Source organism: Vombatus ursinus, unplaced genomic scaffold, assembly GCF_900497805.2.
Source record: "Vombatus ursinus unplaced genomic scaffold, bare-nosed wombat genome assembly UNPS02014810.1, whole genome shotgun sequence".
NCBI lineage: Eukaryota > Metazoa > Chordata > Mammalia > Diprotodontia > Vombatidae > Vombatus > Vombatus ursinus.
In genome coordinates this window covers 4,274,557-4,288,762 of record NW_020954588.1, presented here as the reverse complement: position 1 = coordinate 4,288,762, position 14,206 = coordinate 4,274,557, and the positions used below count along the sequence as shown (strand labels likewise).

At 37.2% G+C, this 14,206-nt stretch overlaps 1 protein-coding gene across 2 annotated transcripts in view; it reads left to right on the top strand.

Moving 5' to 3' along the window:
* The first annotated feature begins 631 nt into the window (after positions 1 to 631).
* SPHKAP (SPHK1 interactor, AKAP domain containing) overlaps positions 632 to 14,206 on the top strand; it is a 173,938-nt gene continuing 160,363 nt past the window's right edge. For both annotated transcript variants that reach the window (XM_027875705.1, XM_027875704.1), the window contains exon 1: positions 632 to 802. In XM_027875705.1, coding sequence (XP_027731506.1) covers positions 771 to 802 — 32 coding nt within the window. In that variant the 5' untranslated portion in view covers positions 632 to 770. The remainder of the gene's footprint in view (positions 803 to 14,206) is intronic.

The window sequence follows — 14,206 nt, the reverse complement described above, 5'->3', positions numbered from 1 at the left end:
AAAAAAAAATGAACATTCCAGCAGGAAATGGACAAGATCCAGATGGACAACTGAAGAAACAGATGATCAGTCAGTAGAGGATGGAGAAAGCAAAAGGGAAAAAAGTTGGGTGGTTAAAAACAAAAAAGCCCAGAACACAGTAATCAAACCAACAACATTCCTTTAGATGGCAGGCAAAGAAAATTCAAAAGGGGGTGGGGATGCGGAGGAGAATGATGTATGAAGAGTCAGTAAATGTAAATATTGATAAGAGACAGTGAAGTAAAGAGGAAAGGACAAAGTATTTAAGGACTTTAGTTAAGGGTTTACATGCAGGAATGGGAAAGAAAAAGGATGGAGAGCAACGGCGAAAAAGAAAAGGGGGAAGAAGAGGGGCAGTCACAGGGGCTTGCGACAGGAGAATAGGGGATTGCTGAAAAATAGCGACGAGCTCCTGAGACTGAGGAGAGAGGACTGGACAGGGGACACACACACACACACACACACACACACACACACACACGCACAACCCTGCGAGTCAGCAAGAGAGCTTGTGGGAGGAGAGGGTAATGAGAGGGAGGGATTTTGAGATGAGTATGGGATCAGCAAGAGCGTGAGCAGCTGGGTGGAGAGCAGCACAGAGCTGCTGCAGGGCCATGGGAAGAGGACAGCCCCTGGCTTCCCGGCTTCTTCTCTCCACTTCTCTCATGACACCGCCATCCCAGTGAAGGATTCTTCCTCCTCCGCCTGCCTGCACAGTCTGTCTTCCCCGCCTCCCCTTTCACTCTACGATGGCTGGTAATTCCCTGCTGACAGTTCCCAGGTAGGATGCTTTCCCCTTGCGGTACGGGTTCCCTAACTCTTTTCTGCAGCTCCTGCCTCCGGTGTAAACTTGTCGGGGCAGCGAGGTAAGGCACCTTCGCTCGCTCGCTGGCAAGCTGGCGGTTCTTTCCGAGCGAGGTGGTGGGGCTGGAAACTGAAGGCTCCAATACTTTAAGCTAAGTTCAACTCTGGCTGAGCGATTCAGCTATCAGGGGGTTTTGCTAATATTATTTATTGCCTTCAACTTCCTAACACAGGTAGGTGCTTTCGCTGGGAGGGGAGAAATACTTCCAGGTGGCGAACACTTGGCCGGGCTTTGGAGTTTCAAGATCTGAAATTCACTTCCCCGAAGAATAGAGGGAAAGGCCTGAGGAACCCCTAAATTGGGGCAGCATAGAGACTAGACTGGCCCTGAAATGGTTAGGGGTTCTGGAGGGAACGAGGGATAAGGGAGACAAGTGCAACTGGGAGGCGAGAGGGAAACTCGCGGTTTTCCTCCCCCTCCTCCCCCATGATATCGGCACCCATTTGGGCCAGCGAAGTAGGCTTCTGCTACAGAGGGGAAAGGGGGCTCGTAGACCAAAGACAACAGGGACCTGTGTCTCCCACGACTGATTTAACTAGGCACCTATCCAAGTACCAGGGCAGAAACCTCCCTTTGTCCTATTTCTATATATGCCACAGGCGATGTGCTATAGTGAAAAACAAAAACAAAAACCGGTCCTTAGGTTACGAGGAACTGGGTTTGAATCCCACCTTAGACACTAAGTTGTTTAACCTTAGGCAAATTAACTAACCTTCCTGGGCTTCGACGTCCTCAACTGCAAAATGTGGAGGCTGGATAAAGGATTGTGTTGGATTTGGAGTTAGTCAGGGAGACTTGATTCGAATCCTGCCTCGAACAGGATTAGCCCTAAGACCAGGGATAAGTAATTTAACATCTCTCAGGCTCAGTTTCCTCATATGGAATAGTAATAACACTTCCCTCTCAGGTTTGTTATATGGATAAAATGAGATAACAACATGAAGAGCTGTGAAAACCTTAAGGCTCTATAGCAATGCTATGATGATGATGATGATGCTGTCTCTGATATTATGATGTCCCACCATATCACTAATAAATAAAACCACAAATACAAGTTTCACCATCACCACCCCCTTGTCAGTGATGCCCAAATTTCGCCTGCAGTTGAGTGGGTCATATAGACTTGGGGGGATGGGGAAGCGCTGTGTGTAAATGTTCATAACCAGCCATAGTTTCCTCTTCCCCTGTCCTCCCCTTCCTTACCCACCAACCTCCTCCCCAATATCACACACACACACACACACACACACACACACACACACACACACACTCCTCCCGTCTCTGTCTCTGCTCAGCGCCCTGCTCGTTCAGGCTCAACCCTCTGTTGAATTGCATGCTCTGCTCTCCAGTTCCTTCCCTATCAGCCCTTGATCAGTGCTGGAGCCCTCAAGAATTTGTGGCTACACTCCAGTCAGGACACCGCTGAGTTATTAGGCAAGCAACCGGCACGTGGGGCTGAGTGATGGTTGCCCGGGTGTGCAGTGGGAGGCGAGCAGAATCGTACTGTGGAGCCTGATGCGAGAACCGTAATACTACTGATCTCCACCCTCTCAGTCCCACCTCCCTTAAAAAGGCTGGGGTTCTGTGCAGTTGTAGGCCGTTGCAAACCTCGCAGCCTTTTTTACCCAGCAAAAGCCGAAGTCAGCTTCTGTTGGGGCAGCTCAGACTTTCCTGGGCATAGAATTTCCTTTATTTTGAATAAGGAGTGGTGGTAGAAGAGATTTGCAGGTTGATGCACTCGGATGGTCCTGAGATAATACAATACCCCCAAAAGCAGAGGCTCGAGCCAATTTGAGGTGTGGGGTGATGCAGACCGAGGTAGAGGGTGACCACTGTTACTCCTAGTCATCCACAATAAATTCTTTGCATCCCAAAAAGCTCCTTTTAAAAATCGTCTTATTTTTGTCTCTTGTTTTGTTTTTACTTCGCATTATAACGCTTTAAAAAAAAAAAAGACATTTGTTGTCTGGGGGACTTGCCCCACCACTAAGAACCTCTAAATAGGCCCGTTTTATTTTTAGTTCATTGTGAAAACAATAAGGTAATTGAATGGGGGGAGGGGAGTGTAACATCACACTCCTAAATCTCTAGGCACAGGGTATTCTGAAGGTGAAATGAGTTGGGCGACCTGTTTATTTCCCTGACCACCCCCTCAAAAAAAAGACCAGGTAGTAGTATCACGGTGCAATTAAAAGCACTTTCAGTAGTTCACTGATCACTTGTTTTTCATCTATTTGTATGAGTACCAAGCTAACCTAGCTTGAACCAGGTTTGTTTAGGCAAATGGGACACTTTCTGAAAATAATGGAAATGTCCTTTCATGTCAAAACACAAGCTGTGTTTGAGATTTCTGTAGCTAGGCTAGAAATTGTTTTGGCAAAGGCCACCAGACTTCAATGGAAGCAGACACAGTGTATCATGTACAAAGCAGGGAGACTTCTCAAAGACTTTACTGACAACTGCAGTAAATCACACCTATTGCACCAAGAAATGAATATTCACAAGATTCAACCTAGTTCTACTTGTTGCTGTGGAAAGACTTTGTTTCTATTTTAAAAAAAAACCTTCAGTTGACTGCAACAAATTAATTGACTCCAATTATTCCATATTTTTTAATCTAAGAAACCAGATATGTACTAGGATGAACTCTGATTGGAGTCAGATTCTGATTCAAATCCTAGCTTTGTGACTGATGATCTGTGTGACCCTGGGCAAGTCATTTCACTTCAATGGCCCATAGTTTTCTCATCTATAAAATGGAGTGGTTGGACTAATTAATCTTTTTCTTAACACAATGACCCTCTGATAGTATTCTCCCCTGGATTCTAGATGAAAATCACAGGATTTGTCATGAAACTTTAATTATCATTACAAGCAAGGTGGGAGATATGTCTGCATTTTATTGTGAAAATTCAATTTTAAAAACTAGGTATCTAGTTTTTCAAGGTCTATTATAAAGGAAACACCTATGATTATTGAATAAGCACTGTATAAATACAATTTGAAATAAGTATATAATAAATAACTCAATATCAAATTAAGTCAAAGTTAAATTACCATTTTAAAAATTCCATAAGTGAATTTTTGTGTTAAGAATTAGGAAATGACTCAAAACTTTTCTGCTTTTATGCATTTTAAGTAATAGGAAAAGAAAGAATACAGTCTCCTAAATAATAATCTGCATATAATACATGACTATTAAACCAATTCACCTTTTTTTCTTTAACCATTAAAATGTCCCATATAATAATAGAAATAAATGTGTAAAATATATTTAAGGAAACTGTATGCATTACATATAATTATTAATTATGTAATATTTGATATGTGATCATATGTAATCATTTTTATTGGTAGCTTTTTTAAACAAAAAAAACCCACAAAATTATTCTGGGGAAAAAATCTGGTTTGATAGTTCTCTGGGTTTGGAGTATAGACCTGGAAGGGCACTGAGAAACCAACTAATCCCACTCCCTCATTTTATATATGAGAAACTGAGGCCCAATAAGAGAAAGTGACTGGCCCAAGGTCACACTGATAATAAGTTTCAGAGGCAGGATTTGAATCTGATTGCTTTGACTACACTTTCCAATAGTGTACCCCACAGTCCCTCTACATTCCTTAAAAGAAAATATGAATAGAAAAGACCTTAGATATGCTTTTACTTCAATAAATAATTCTTTTTTTAAGCTGTAAAATTTAAATTTCCTATTAGGAAGAAGTACTCAAACGAACAAAAAAAAATATCAAGATGTGAATTGTAAAATGGAGTAATTCTCACTTAGTCATGAGACTGTAAGCCAGATTATTTTTCTTGGAAAAAAAATAAAATTAACCAGATTAAAAGTTTATTTAAGTTGCCCACTAAGGCCATGCAGTAACCTGGAGTGGTTCCATGCTCTGGCTAGTTTACAGCAAAGCAGATATTTCAATTCAGGTAACTGAGAAAATTCTAAATCACCTTAGTCTTGACCTCCAGCCTTGGTAACTAACTTGATAACCAAGCATTGTAGGAACCTAACTGAGCATTTCCTTGATGACTAAGGACCTTGCAATGCTACACTTCAGGAGTCATTTCTTTGAACACCAGTCTTCATTGTAAATTTGGTGTAAGTACAGGAGATAAGAATGTACTGCATTGACCAAAAGACAGATCATAGATAGAAGGTACTTTTTTTTTTAAATACCCCATTGCCAGGGGTGATGGTAGCTAGAAGGAGGCTGAGGCTGGATCTCTTAAACTTGGAAGTTCAGAGCTGCAGTAGGCCTGCAGATGGGTGTCCTTGATAATTTTCACATTAATATAGTGGTGGGGAGGGGAACAGAGAGAGGGTACTGGTGTTAGAAAGGTGGCGACTAATGCCTCCATGCTGGATATAGCCCACAAGTAGCCCCTTCATTCCAGCCTAGGAGATTTTAAAAAAATTAATTGCCCTCTCTCCACAATTTTTCCCCCAAAGTGGAGTACCAGGGGAAAAACAAAAATAAACAAACAAATAAACAAAAAATCCTTCAGATTGATTAGGTGATTCCAATTATTTGAGTTCTGGCTAAGCAGCATTTTATTATGCTTTCAAAATCTCCAGAGTGTTGAATGTTTTACATGCAGGCACGTTTACATAAGTATACTCTAGAAAATGTTATATCCACTAAAAAAGGTTGTTTTTTTAAGTCCTTTGAGTGATTTTTTTTTCCTGCTTTTGCATTATATAATACTGCCTCAGTAAATCCACAAACTCATTTGTGTTGAGTATTTTATTTTTGGTCAGGCAATTGGGGTTAAGTGACTTGCCCAGGGTCACACAACTAGTAAGTGTTAAATATCTGAGGTCAAATTTGAACTCAGGTCCTCCTGACCTCAAAGCCGGATCTCAAGCCACTGTGCCACCAAGCTGCCCTGAGCACTTTTTTTTCCAAGAAAGATTATGTCATTTATGTTACAAATTGGGAAACAGACCCAGAATGTTTTAGATCTGGAAGAAAACTTAGAGATAAGCCAGTGAAGCTCCTTATTTTATACATAAAGAAATTGAAGCCTAGAGGAATGAAATGGTTTTCCAAGGTCACTCAGGTAGTTAGTAATAGAGCCAGAACTAAGGCCAATGTCTTTTGTTCACTGTCAAGGGCTCCCTCCTTCCACTGTCCTGTACTCTCAGGTAATACAGATTTCAACCCATCCAAGCCTGGGGGTTGTTTATGCCTATCCCCAAATAACCCTTCCACTGGACTTCCACTTTTAGATCTCTTTCCATTGGGTGGATACCAATGGAATATATGGACTGAGTAATGCTTATCCCTCAGCCTCTAACTTACTAAATTTTCACGAAACTGAGTAGCTTTTTCACTTGAATTCAGGAGGTTTTTTTTTAATGTGTTTGTATTAACCATCTAAAAGTGAGCATAGGGTGAAAACATATTTTATAAGCAGTTGTCATTCCATCAGAAGGCTGTCCCTGGTCAAAAAAGCACTGATGCAGTAAGAAACTAATAGATGGATTTTAAATGCAGCTAGATCAAGAGTTCTTCACTTTTTTGTGTGTCCTGCATCCTTTTGGCAATCTGATGAAGTCTATGGACTCATCCCCAGAATCATGTCATTTAATGCATAAAATAAATAATGCATAAATACAATAGAATAGAATTATAAAGGAAACCAATTATATTGAAAACCAATTGAATATATGTGTATATATGTATGTGTGTGTGGGTATATGTATATATATGTGTGTGTGTGTATGTGTGTGTATGTGTATGTAGGTGTGTATGTGTGTGTGTGTGTGTATAAGAACCAAGCTAAAAACCCAGAGCTAGATCAATGGCAACATAAAACAAATGAACCATCTTCTCTGTGGCTGACTGACATGGAATAGATTGCCCTCTGCATGAGGAAAGAATTTGTTATCTTAACCTTAAAAACACCTGGGAATAACCTTTGCAAGGAATCTTGCATCACAAAGTTTTTCATTCTCTAAGTCTTTCCATGACAAACTAAAATATACTGAGTGGTTTATATATATATTTAGCCTATATATTTAGCCAGATGCTGGAGGTATGAGGAGCAGATAGCTATCTGAATTAGCAATCCATTGTTCACTCTTTTCAGAGGTGTCTGATTCTTTGTGACCCCATTTAGGGTTTTCTTGGCAATGATACTGGAGCAGTTTGCCTTTTCCTTTTCCAGTTCATTTTACAGATGAGTATTCTAGGAAACTAGGAAAATATATATACATATATATGCATATATATATATGTATATATCTTCCTAGATATATACATATATATGCATATATATGTATATATCTTCTTAGATATATACATATATATATATATATATCTTCCTAGTTTCCTAGAATACCAAGAACTAGTACACTCAGATTATTTTCTAAAATACTTTCCAAACATCTTACAATGTCTTATGTAGAGTAGGAAGAACTTCTTTTGGTTTGATATATTTGACTCTTAAGTACTAATTTGTTTTAGATTTTGAATTAAAAGAAAAATTAAGCATCCTTGAGAAATAGAATGCATAGATTTTGGTTCACTTTTCCAGTTTATTTTGTCCATTTCCTGACTATCTGGCCAGCATTTCATTAAAACAGATCAAAATCTATAATTTCAATCAATTAAAATGATAATTCTAATAGATATAAGAACAATTTTATGTCATCAACAAAATTGGTGAGAAAATAGGTCTAACATCAATATTCTGATGCCAGTGATCCTCCATTAAATGAATGGAATTGCAGAGAATATCAAGTATCACCTATATATTGCAAGTTGTTTCTAAAAAGATGGGCATTGACAAACATCCAATAAAAACTTTATTGTATAAACTCAGACTTTGATTATTTGAGGAAATGGGATATCAAGATTTCTCTTAAATAGACAATCAATTCTTTATTTTAAAAAAAGTGTTCTTTCGAATGAGCTGCTGGGATATCATATAGGAGATAGCAAAAGTTTGTAGAGAAAATGCCATTATTTTTAGAAGATCCTGCAAAACCCTTATAATTTAGCCAGATGTTGGAGGTATGAGGAGCAGATAGCTATCTGAATTAGCAATCCATTGTTCATTCTTTTCGGAGGTGTCTGACCCCATTTGGGGTTTTCTTGGCAATGATACTAGAGCAGTTTGCCTTTTCCTTTTCCAGTTCATTTTACAGATGAGGAAACTGAAGCAAATTGGGTTAAGTGACTTGCCCAGGATCACATAACTTGTAAGTGTCTGAGTCCAGATTTGAACTCAGGAAGATGAGTGTTCCTGACTCTAGGCCCAGTGCTCTATCTACTGTACATCCAGCTGCCCATAATCTTAAATACAGAATATTTTTAAATAAAAAATGTTACTGCTTTCAAGTGTATAATGTAACTTAGTTTGAAAAACCAAAGATCACTTAATAGGTACTTAATGAGATTTACTTCAAATAATAAAATCAGAATTGTTTTATATAGATAAGAATTGTTTTATTTTTAATAATTTCTTATTTCTAATAGATTGGGTAATTTTCAAGTGTTCTAAGTAGAATAACATTCTACCCTACAGTTCAGTCTACACTATTACTTTGATTAACAAAAGAATGGCTTTACCTTTTAGTTAGAACTTAGTCTCTATACAAGTTATCATGTGTTATAAATTAATGAAATAGTGGTTAAGAAAAAGAAAAGAGACAGAGATTTTCATACCCTTTCATGAGCTAATACACGGATAGTATTTTGGGAACTTTAAAGAACTATACAAATGACTAGGGTTGTTGTTACTCCTATGTTGAAAGAAGAGAAGAAGAGAGGAAGGGAGAAGAAAAGAGAGAAAGCTCTCAAGACAAATATGAAAAAATGTACAATGAAATTATTAAATATCTGTGGGACACTATTGTCAAAGACTACCTTAATTGGTTGTAGTACACACTGTTAAATTTTGTCACATTCACAGGAAATGTAAAATAACATCCTTTGAAAACACATAAAAATAAGTCAGGGCCTGGTTATTTTGCCAGGAAATACATATCTGAGCTTTGATAGCATTTGGTGATCTTGATTTGACCTCAGGGTAATATCATTCCCATAAATAAGACTGTCGTGAAAGACAGTACCCTCATCTAATGACAGTTTGCTAGAGAGAAAAATCAACTTGATGGGATATTGGAAAGAGTGGACCAATTTGACCACCATAGAGTATGTGGGTCTAAATAGAATTAAAATTCTAGGAATTATCTTGTGCTTTTTTTTTTCTTTGCAATACCTGCCTGAAATATGCCAACCTTTACCTGGGACAGGTAGTCATTCAGCATGTATGGAGCATAGGGAAGATCCAGAGCACTGTGCTAGGTACTGGAAATCATGTACTTGTAATAAAGAGGAGATAAGCCAATGAGTTTAATGTTTGGGAATTTCTTTGAGAGTGAATGATCTTTCTCCCTAATTTTCAAACTCAGTTTATAAATAAAAATAGCTAGAATTTATGTAGCATTTTAAGGTTTGCAAAGTGCTTAACATGTTATCTAATTTAATCTTTGCAACCTCACTGTCATATAGGTATTATTATTATCTCCATTTCACAGATGAAACTGAGACTGAAACTAATGGTCACACAGATCAGTGTGTAGGCAAGATTTGAACTCATGTCTTCTTGACTGCAACTCTAGCACACCATCCAGTGCCACCTTGCTGCCTGAATAAAACAAAGTCCGAGGAATTTTATTACCATCCACCAAATCAATACTTGCCTTGTTTCAGGGTGGTATTGATTTATTCATGCTAGCCATAAGTATCTGTTGTAGTTGTTTAATCACTTTGACTTTCTATGACCCCACTTAGGGTTTTTTTTCCCAAGATTCTGAAGTTGTTTGCCATTTCCTCCTCCAGTTCATTTTACAGATGAGGAAACTGAGGCAAACAGGGTTAAGTGACTTGGCCAGGGTCACATGGCTAATAGGTGTCTGAGGCCAGACTTGGACTCAGGTCTTGACTCCAGACATGGCCTCCTATACAATGTGCCCACCTAGCTGCCACATACATACATACATACATACATACACACATATATACATACATACCACCCATACATACACATATGTATGTATAGCATACATATATATCATAATAAGAAAAATGTAATACATTATAATGAACTTCTATTTTCAAGCAGTCTTCATAGCTGTTAATGTAGAGATGACAAGATAAGGTGAGACATAAGAAAACTATTAAATATGGCCAAGGAAGGCAGTGAAAAATAAGAAATTCTCCATGACATACCTTTATTCCAAAGCAAAACAAATCATCTTAATTCAAACACAAATGTCCATCTACTACAGAGTTGTTGAGTATACTGCCCCATGACATGTGACATGCCAACAGATACTTATTTCACTTAATATGTTCAAGGCCCTCCTACTGAACTGAGGTCTTCTTTCTTGGAATCTGGCATTTAGCACAATGCCTAGTACAAGGGAGGTGCTTAATAAATGTTTATTGATTGAATCACCAAAAGGTTTGAGTCTCTTTGGAACACCTCCACTGCCTCAAAATTTCTACTTTCTGCAATAAATACATCAATGAGAATCAGAAGATATTAAAAGAGCTTAAGACTTGACCAATAGCAAAGAATAGGAGTCTAAGAACAAAATGAATAGAAGTTGACATGTTTCTCTGGATCCCCATGTCTTTGCCTGTCTCCACTGTCTATGTCCTGACAGACAGTCCCCACAACCTATGCTGACAATTTATATTAGTGGATGGTCAAAGTGACTATATGCAAAATAAATATCTCACTTGATGTTTAATTCCAGATGGAATGAATGGGAAGAGGCCAGATGTCATCCTACATCTTACCCAAACAGCAAGAATGATCACTCTCCTGTATTTCTCTAGTAGAAATGAGGCACAATTTGCCCAACTTACTGACTTAACATGTTTGCCCTCTGATTTAAAAAAGCAATACTAAGAACATAACCAAATTCTATAGACAGCTGCCAGGGTAACCTGTTAAAAGTCTGACATCATAGACATGGTTTCAGATTTGCAAGTTAGTACAGTAAAAGAATGAATTGAAATTCCTAAGCACCTTGATAGGCTGTCTCTCAAGTGGCATTTAAAATTTTGCTTATGGTATGTCTATACTGCAGTGAATAATAGTAGGGTAATTTGACACGCCACATAACTTGATATTAATGTAAGTCATCAAAAATGCTTTGGATGACTCCGAAGTTCCTTCAGGGATCTGATGGGCTTGGGGAGGGGAAGGAAAGAGATAAGGGGTAGTTCTGAGGGACTGACCCCCACTCCAAGTCCAGAACTTCCCCAAATAATTTGCTCTAAGCCTACACTGGAAGACTTCCAAGAAGGCAGCTAGATTCCAGGTACTTCAAGTGTTAGACTGTTCTTAAGGATTTTGTAGGAATCTCAGTTGAGTAGGAGTCTTACTTAGTGGCAACTTAACTGGCTTATTATAATTTCTCTATGGGAGTAGGAATATGGAGAACATTTCAACTCTGGCTTCACCTCATATTATGAAATAATTTTGACTCAGTCTACCAAAGGTCACTAATCACAATTACTAATGCATAATTAGTTTATTTCTAAAATGAGCTTTTATTTTTCAGATATGCCTAGCAGGTTTGAGTTGTGCCACTGTTTGGCTAGGGGTTCATTCAATTAGCTGGATGAGAAAAATACTAACTTATGAAACTGACAGGCTAAAAAGAATATTGAGACATACTTTACATTTTGTGGAATAGCATTTTCAAAAATACTAAAATTCACCACTCCTTAAATCTTCAGTTTATTATTATCAAGAGATATTTTAGGAAGTTACACATTCAATAAATATTTAGAGATCAATTTTTGCTAGAAACTCCTAGGCATCTATTATTGTCAACATCATTAAATATTTACCAAACCAAATGATTCATGTTGTTTATTTATGACATCTTGTTTAAATAAGAGTTGAAAATTGGCATTCAGAGATATTTAGTTTCTTGTAGACCAACAATATAACCCTTCATTTTAATGTTCTTTTAAAACTAAGTGGATTAAAAAAAAAACTAGTGACATTTTACTAAAATGGTCATAGATATTTTATGGAATTTTTTTTGTCCTTTTAAGGGATACTAGTGAAGACAATATTAATCCTATTTAATTCACTCTTAAACAATCACAAGGCTGATTGCCTCTCTTCTAATAATAATGGAAGAAAAATAATAATAGCTAGTGTTTATAAACCACATTCAGGCTTGGAAGGAGCTTTACAAATATTATTTCATTTTATCCTCATAACAACCCTGGTAGGTAGATACTATAATAATCTTCACTTTAAAAATGAGGAAATTGAAGCAAACAGTGATTGAGTGAAATGCCTAGGTTCATACAGGTAATAAGCTTCTGTGGCCATATTTGAAATTTGAGTCCAATTTCAGTACTCCATCCACTGCACCACCTAGCTACCTAAGAAAGGCAACTCTCAGAGAAGATGGCCAAAAAGAAGTTCACCAAATAAATCCAGAAGAATATCTTTATAAAGCTAGTGTTAGGGGACAGGATTAAGGACTATAGCAAGTTTCTTCTACATGTAGTTAGGCTGTTAAGGATATGACCTGACCTGCTGAGTGAAGTGAGCAGAACCAGGAGAATGTTGTACACAATAACAGCCATATTGTTTGATGACTACTATTGATAAACTTAACCCTTCTCAGCAATACAAGGATCTAAGACATCTCCAAAGGCCTCATGATGGGAAATGCTATCCACATCCAAAGAAAGAACAATGGAGCTTGAAGGCAGATTGAAGCATACTATTTGTTATTTTTTCTTCCTCTTTCTGGTGATTCCTCCTATTGGTTCCAATTCTTACTTACAACATCATTAATGTGAAAATATGTTTAATAGGAATATATGTGTATAGCCTATATCAGATTTCATGCTGTCTTGGTGGGGAGGGAGGGGGAGAAAAATTTAAAACTCAAAAGCTTATGGAAGTGACTGTTGATAATTCAAAATAAATTAATAAAAAAAAAAGAGGATATGACCTGACCCATCTGGATCTGCAAAGTAATCAAAAGGATGTTGTCATACTTTTTGGACTTTCTTTAACGACAGTCAATTAATAACCATTGATTAAGCACCTACTATGTGCCAGGCATTGTGTTAAACTCTAGACTAGTAGACCATTATGTTCCCAGAGTTCTCAGAATAAGTGCTTAGTATATTTTTGTTAATTATTATAGGCAGCCCAGTAGTTGACTCAATTTAGAGTCAACAGACTTTGATTTGGACCCCAGTACAGGTACCTCCTATTTGGATGTATTCTGGGCATCTGGAATTGTAAAATCAGTGGTTATGGTCCTATGAATGAATGAGTACAAAATTAAGAACTAGTATGTTTTCAGTGTATGTCAATTAAAAATTATTTTGTTCATACAAATGTTTTTAAGAAGATGTGTTTTTAAAAGGTTATTTCCATGGCATGAAACAAAGCCCTCAGTGAATAATGGTTGATCCAGACATGATTATTTGTTACATATTTTGCCCCGTTTTTAAACAGATGGTTCTTTTCATTTAGGTAACCATAACTGTGAACAGAAACTAAAATTCTCATTGACTTTCACTGTTTTAAAATTCTGTAAATCTCTCCCCAGATAAAGTGCTTTTTCAACATGGTTTAAGGGATGACTACTCATTTGGAAATAATACTAGTAAAAACTGACAGTGACTGAGAGTCCTAAAGCCCTGTATCTCTTTTGATTTTCATAATACCCTAGTGGGATAAGTAGGTCTTATATATTAGGATCTATTTTACAGATGAGGAAACTTAGGTATGAGAGGCAAAGTGACAGCTATGGTTAAAGGCTAATAAATGGTAAGACTAGAACTTAAACTCAGGTCTTCTGATTCTAAAATTAGGATTCTTTCTACTCTATCTTATGGCTTAGAATTATTATCTAATGCTGCTTCTGTAAAGCGTTATTTCTTTAAGATCCTTTTCACTTGGAGACATTTAATACTAAAAAGGGCAGAAAAAAAATTTGTTTAAAGGAAAAATGTAAATCAATTGGTAAAGGATATAAGATGTTACCACTCTTCTGAATGGAAAATTTGGTGACTACATGCAAATCACATCTGAAAACTCTGCTTATACAGATGTGATTTGAGGAATTTGGAGACAGAAAACAAATTGTGGCATAAATATAACAATTTAAATCACCTTGTGAAAGATTTGAAATGACTCCCTATTTGTATTTGTGTGGTTTAATGGTTTAAAGAGACAAATGAAGAGTTTTTACTTATTACAAACCAGGGGAAAGCATGAAGAAATAGTTTCAAGTGTAC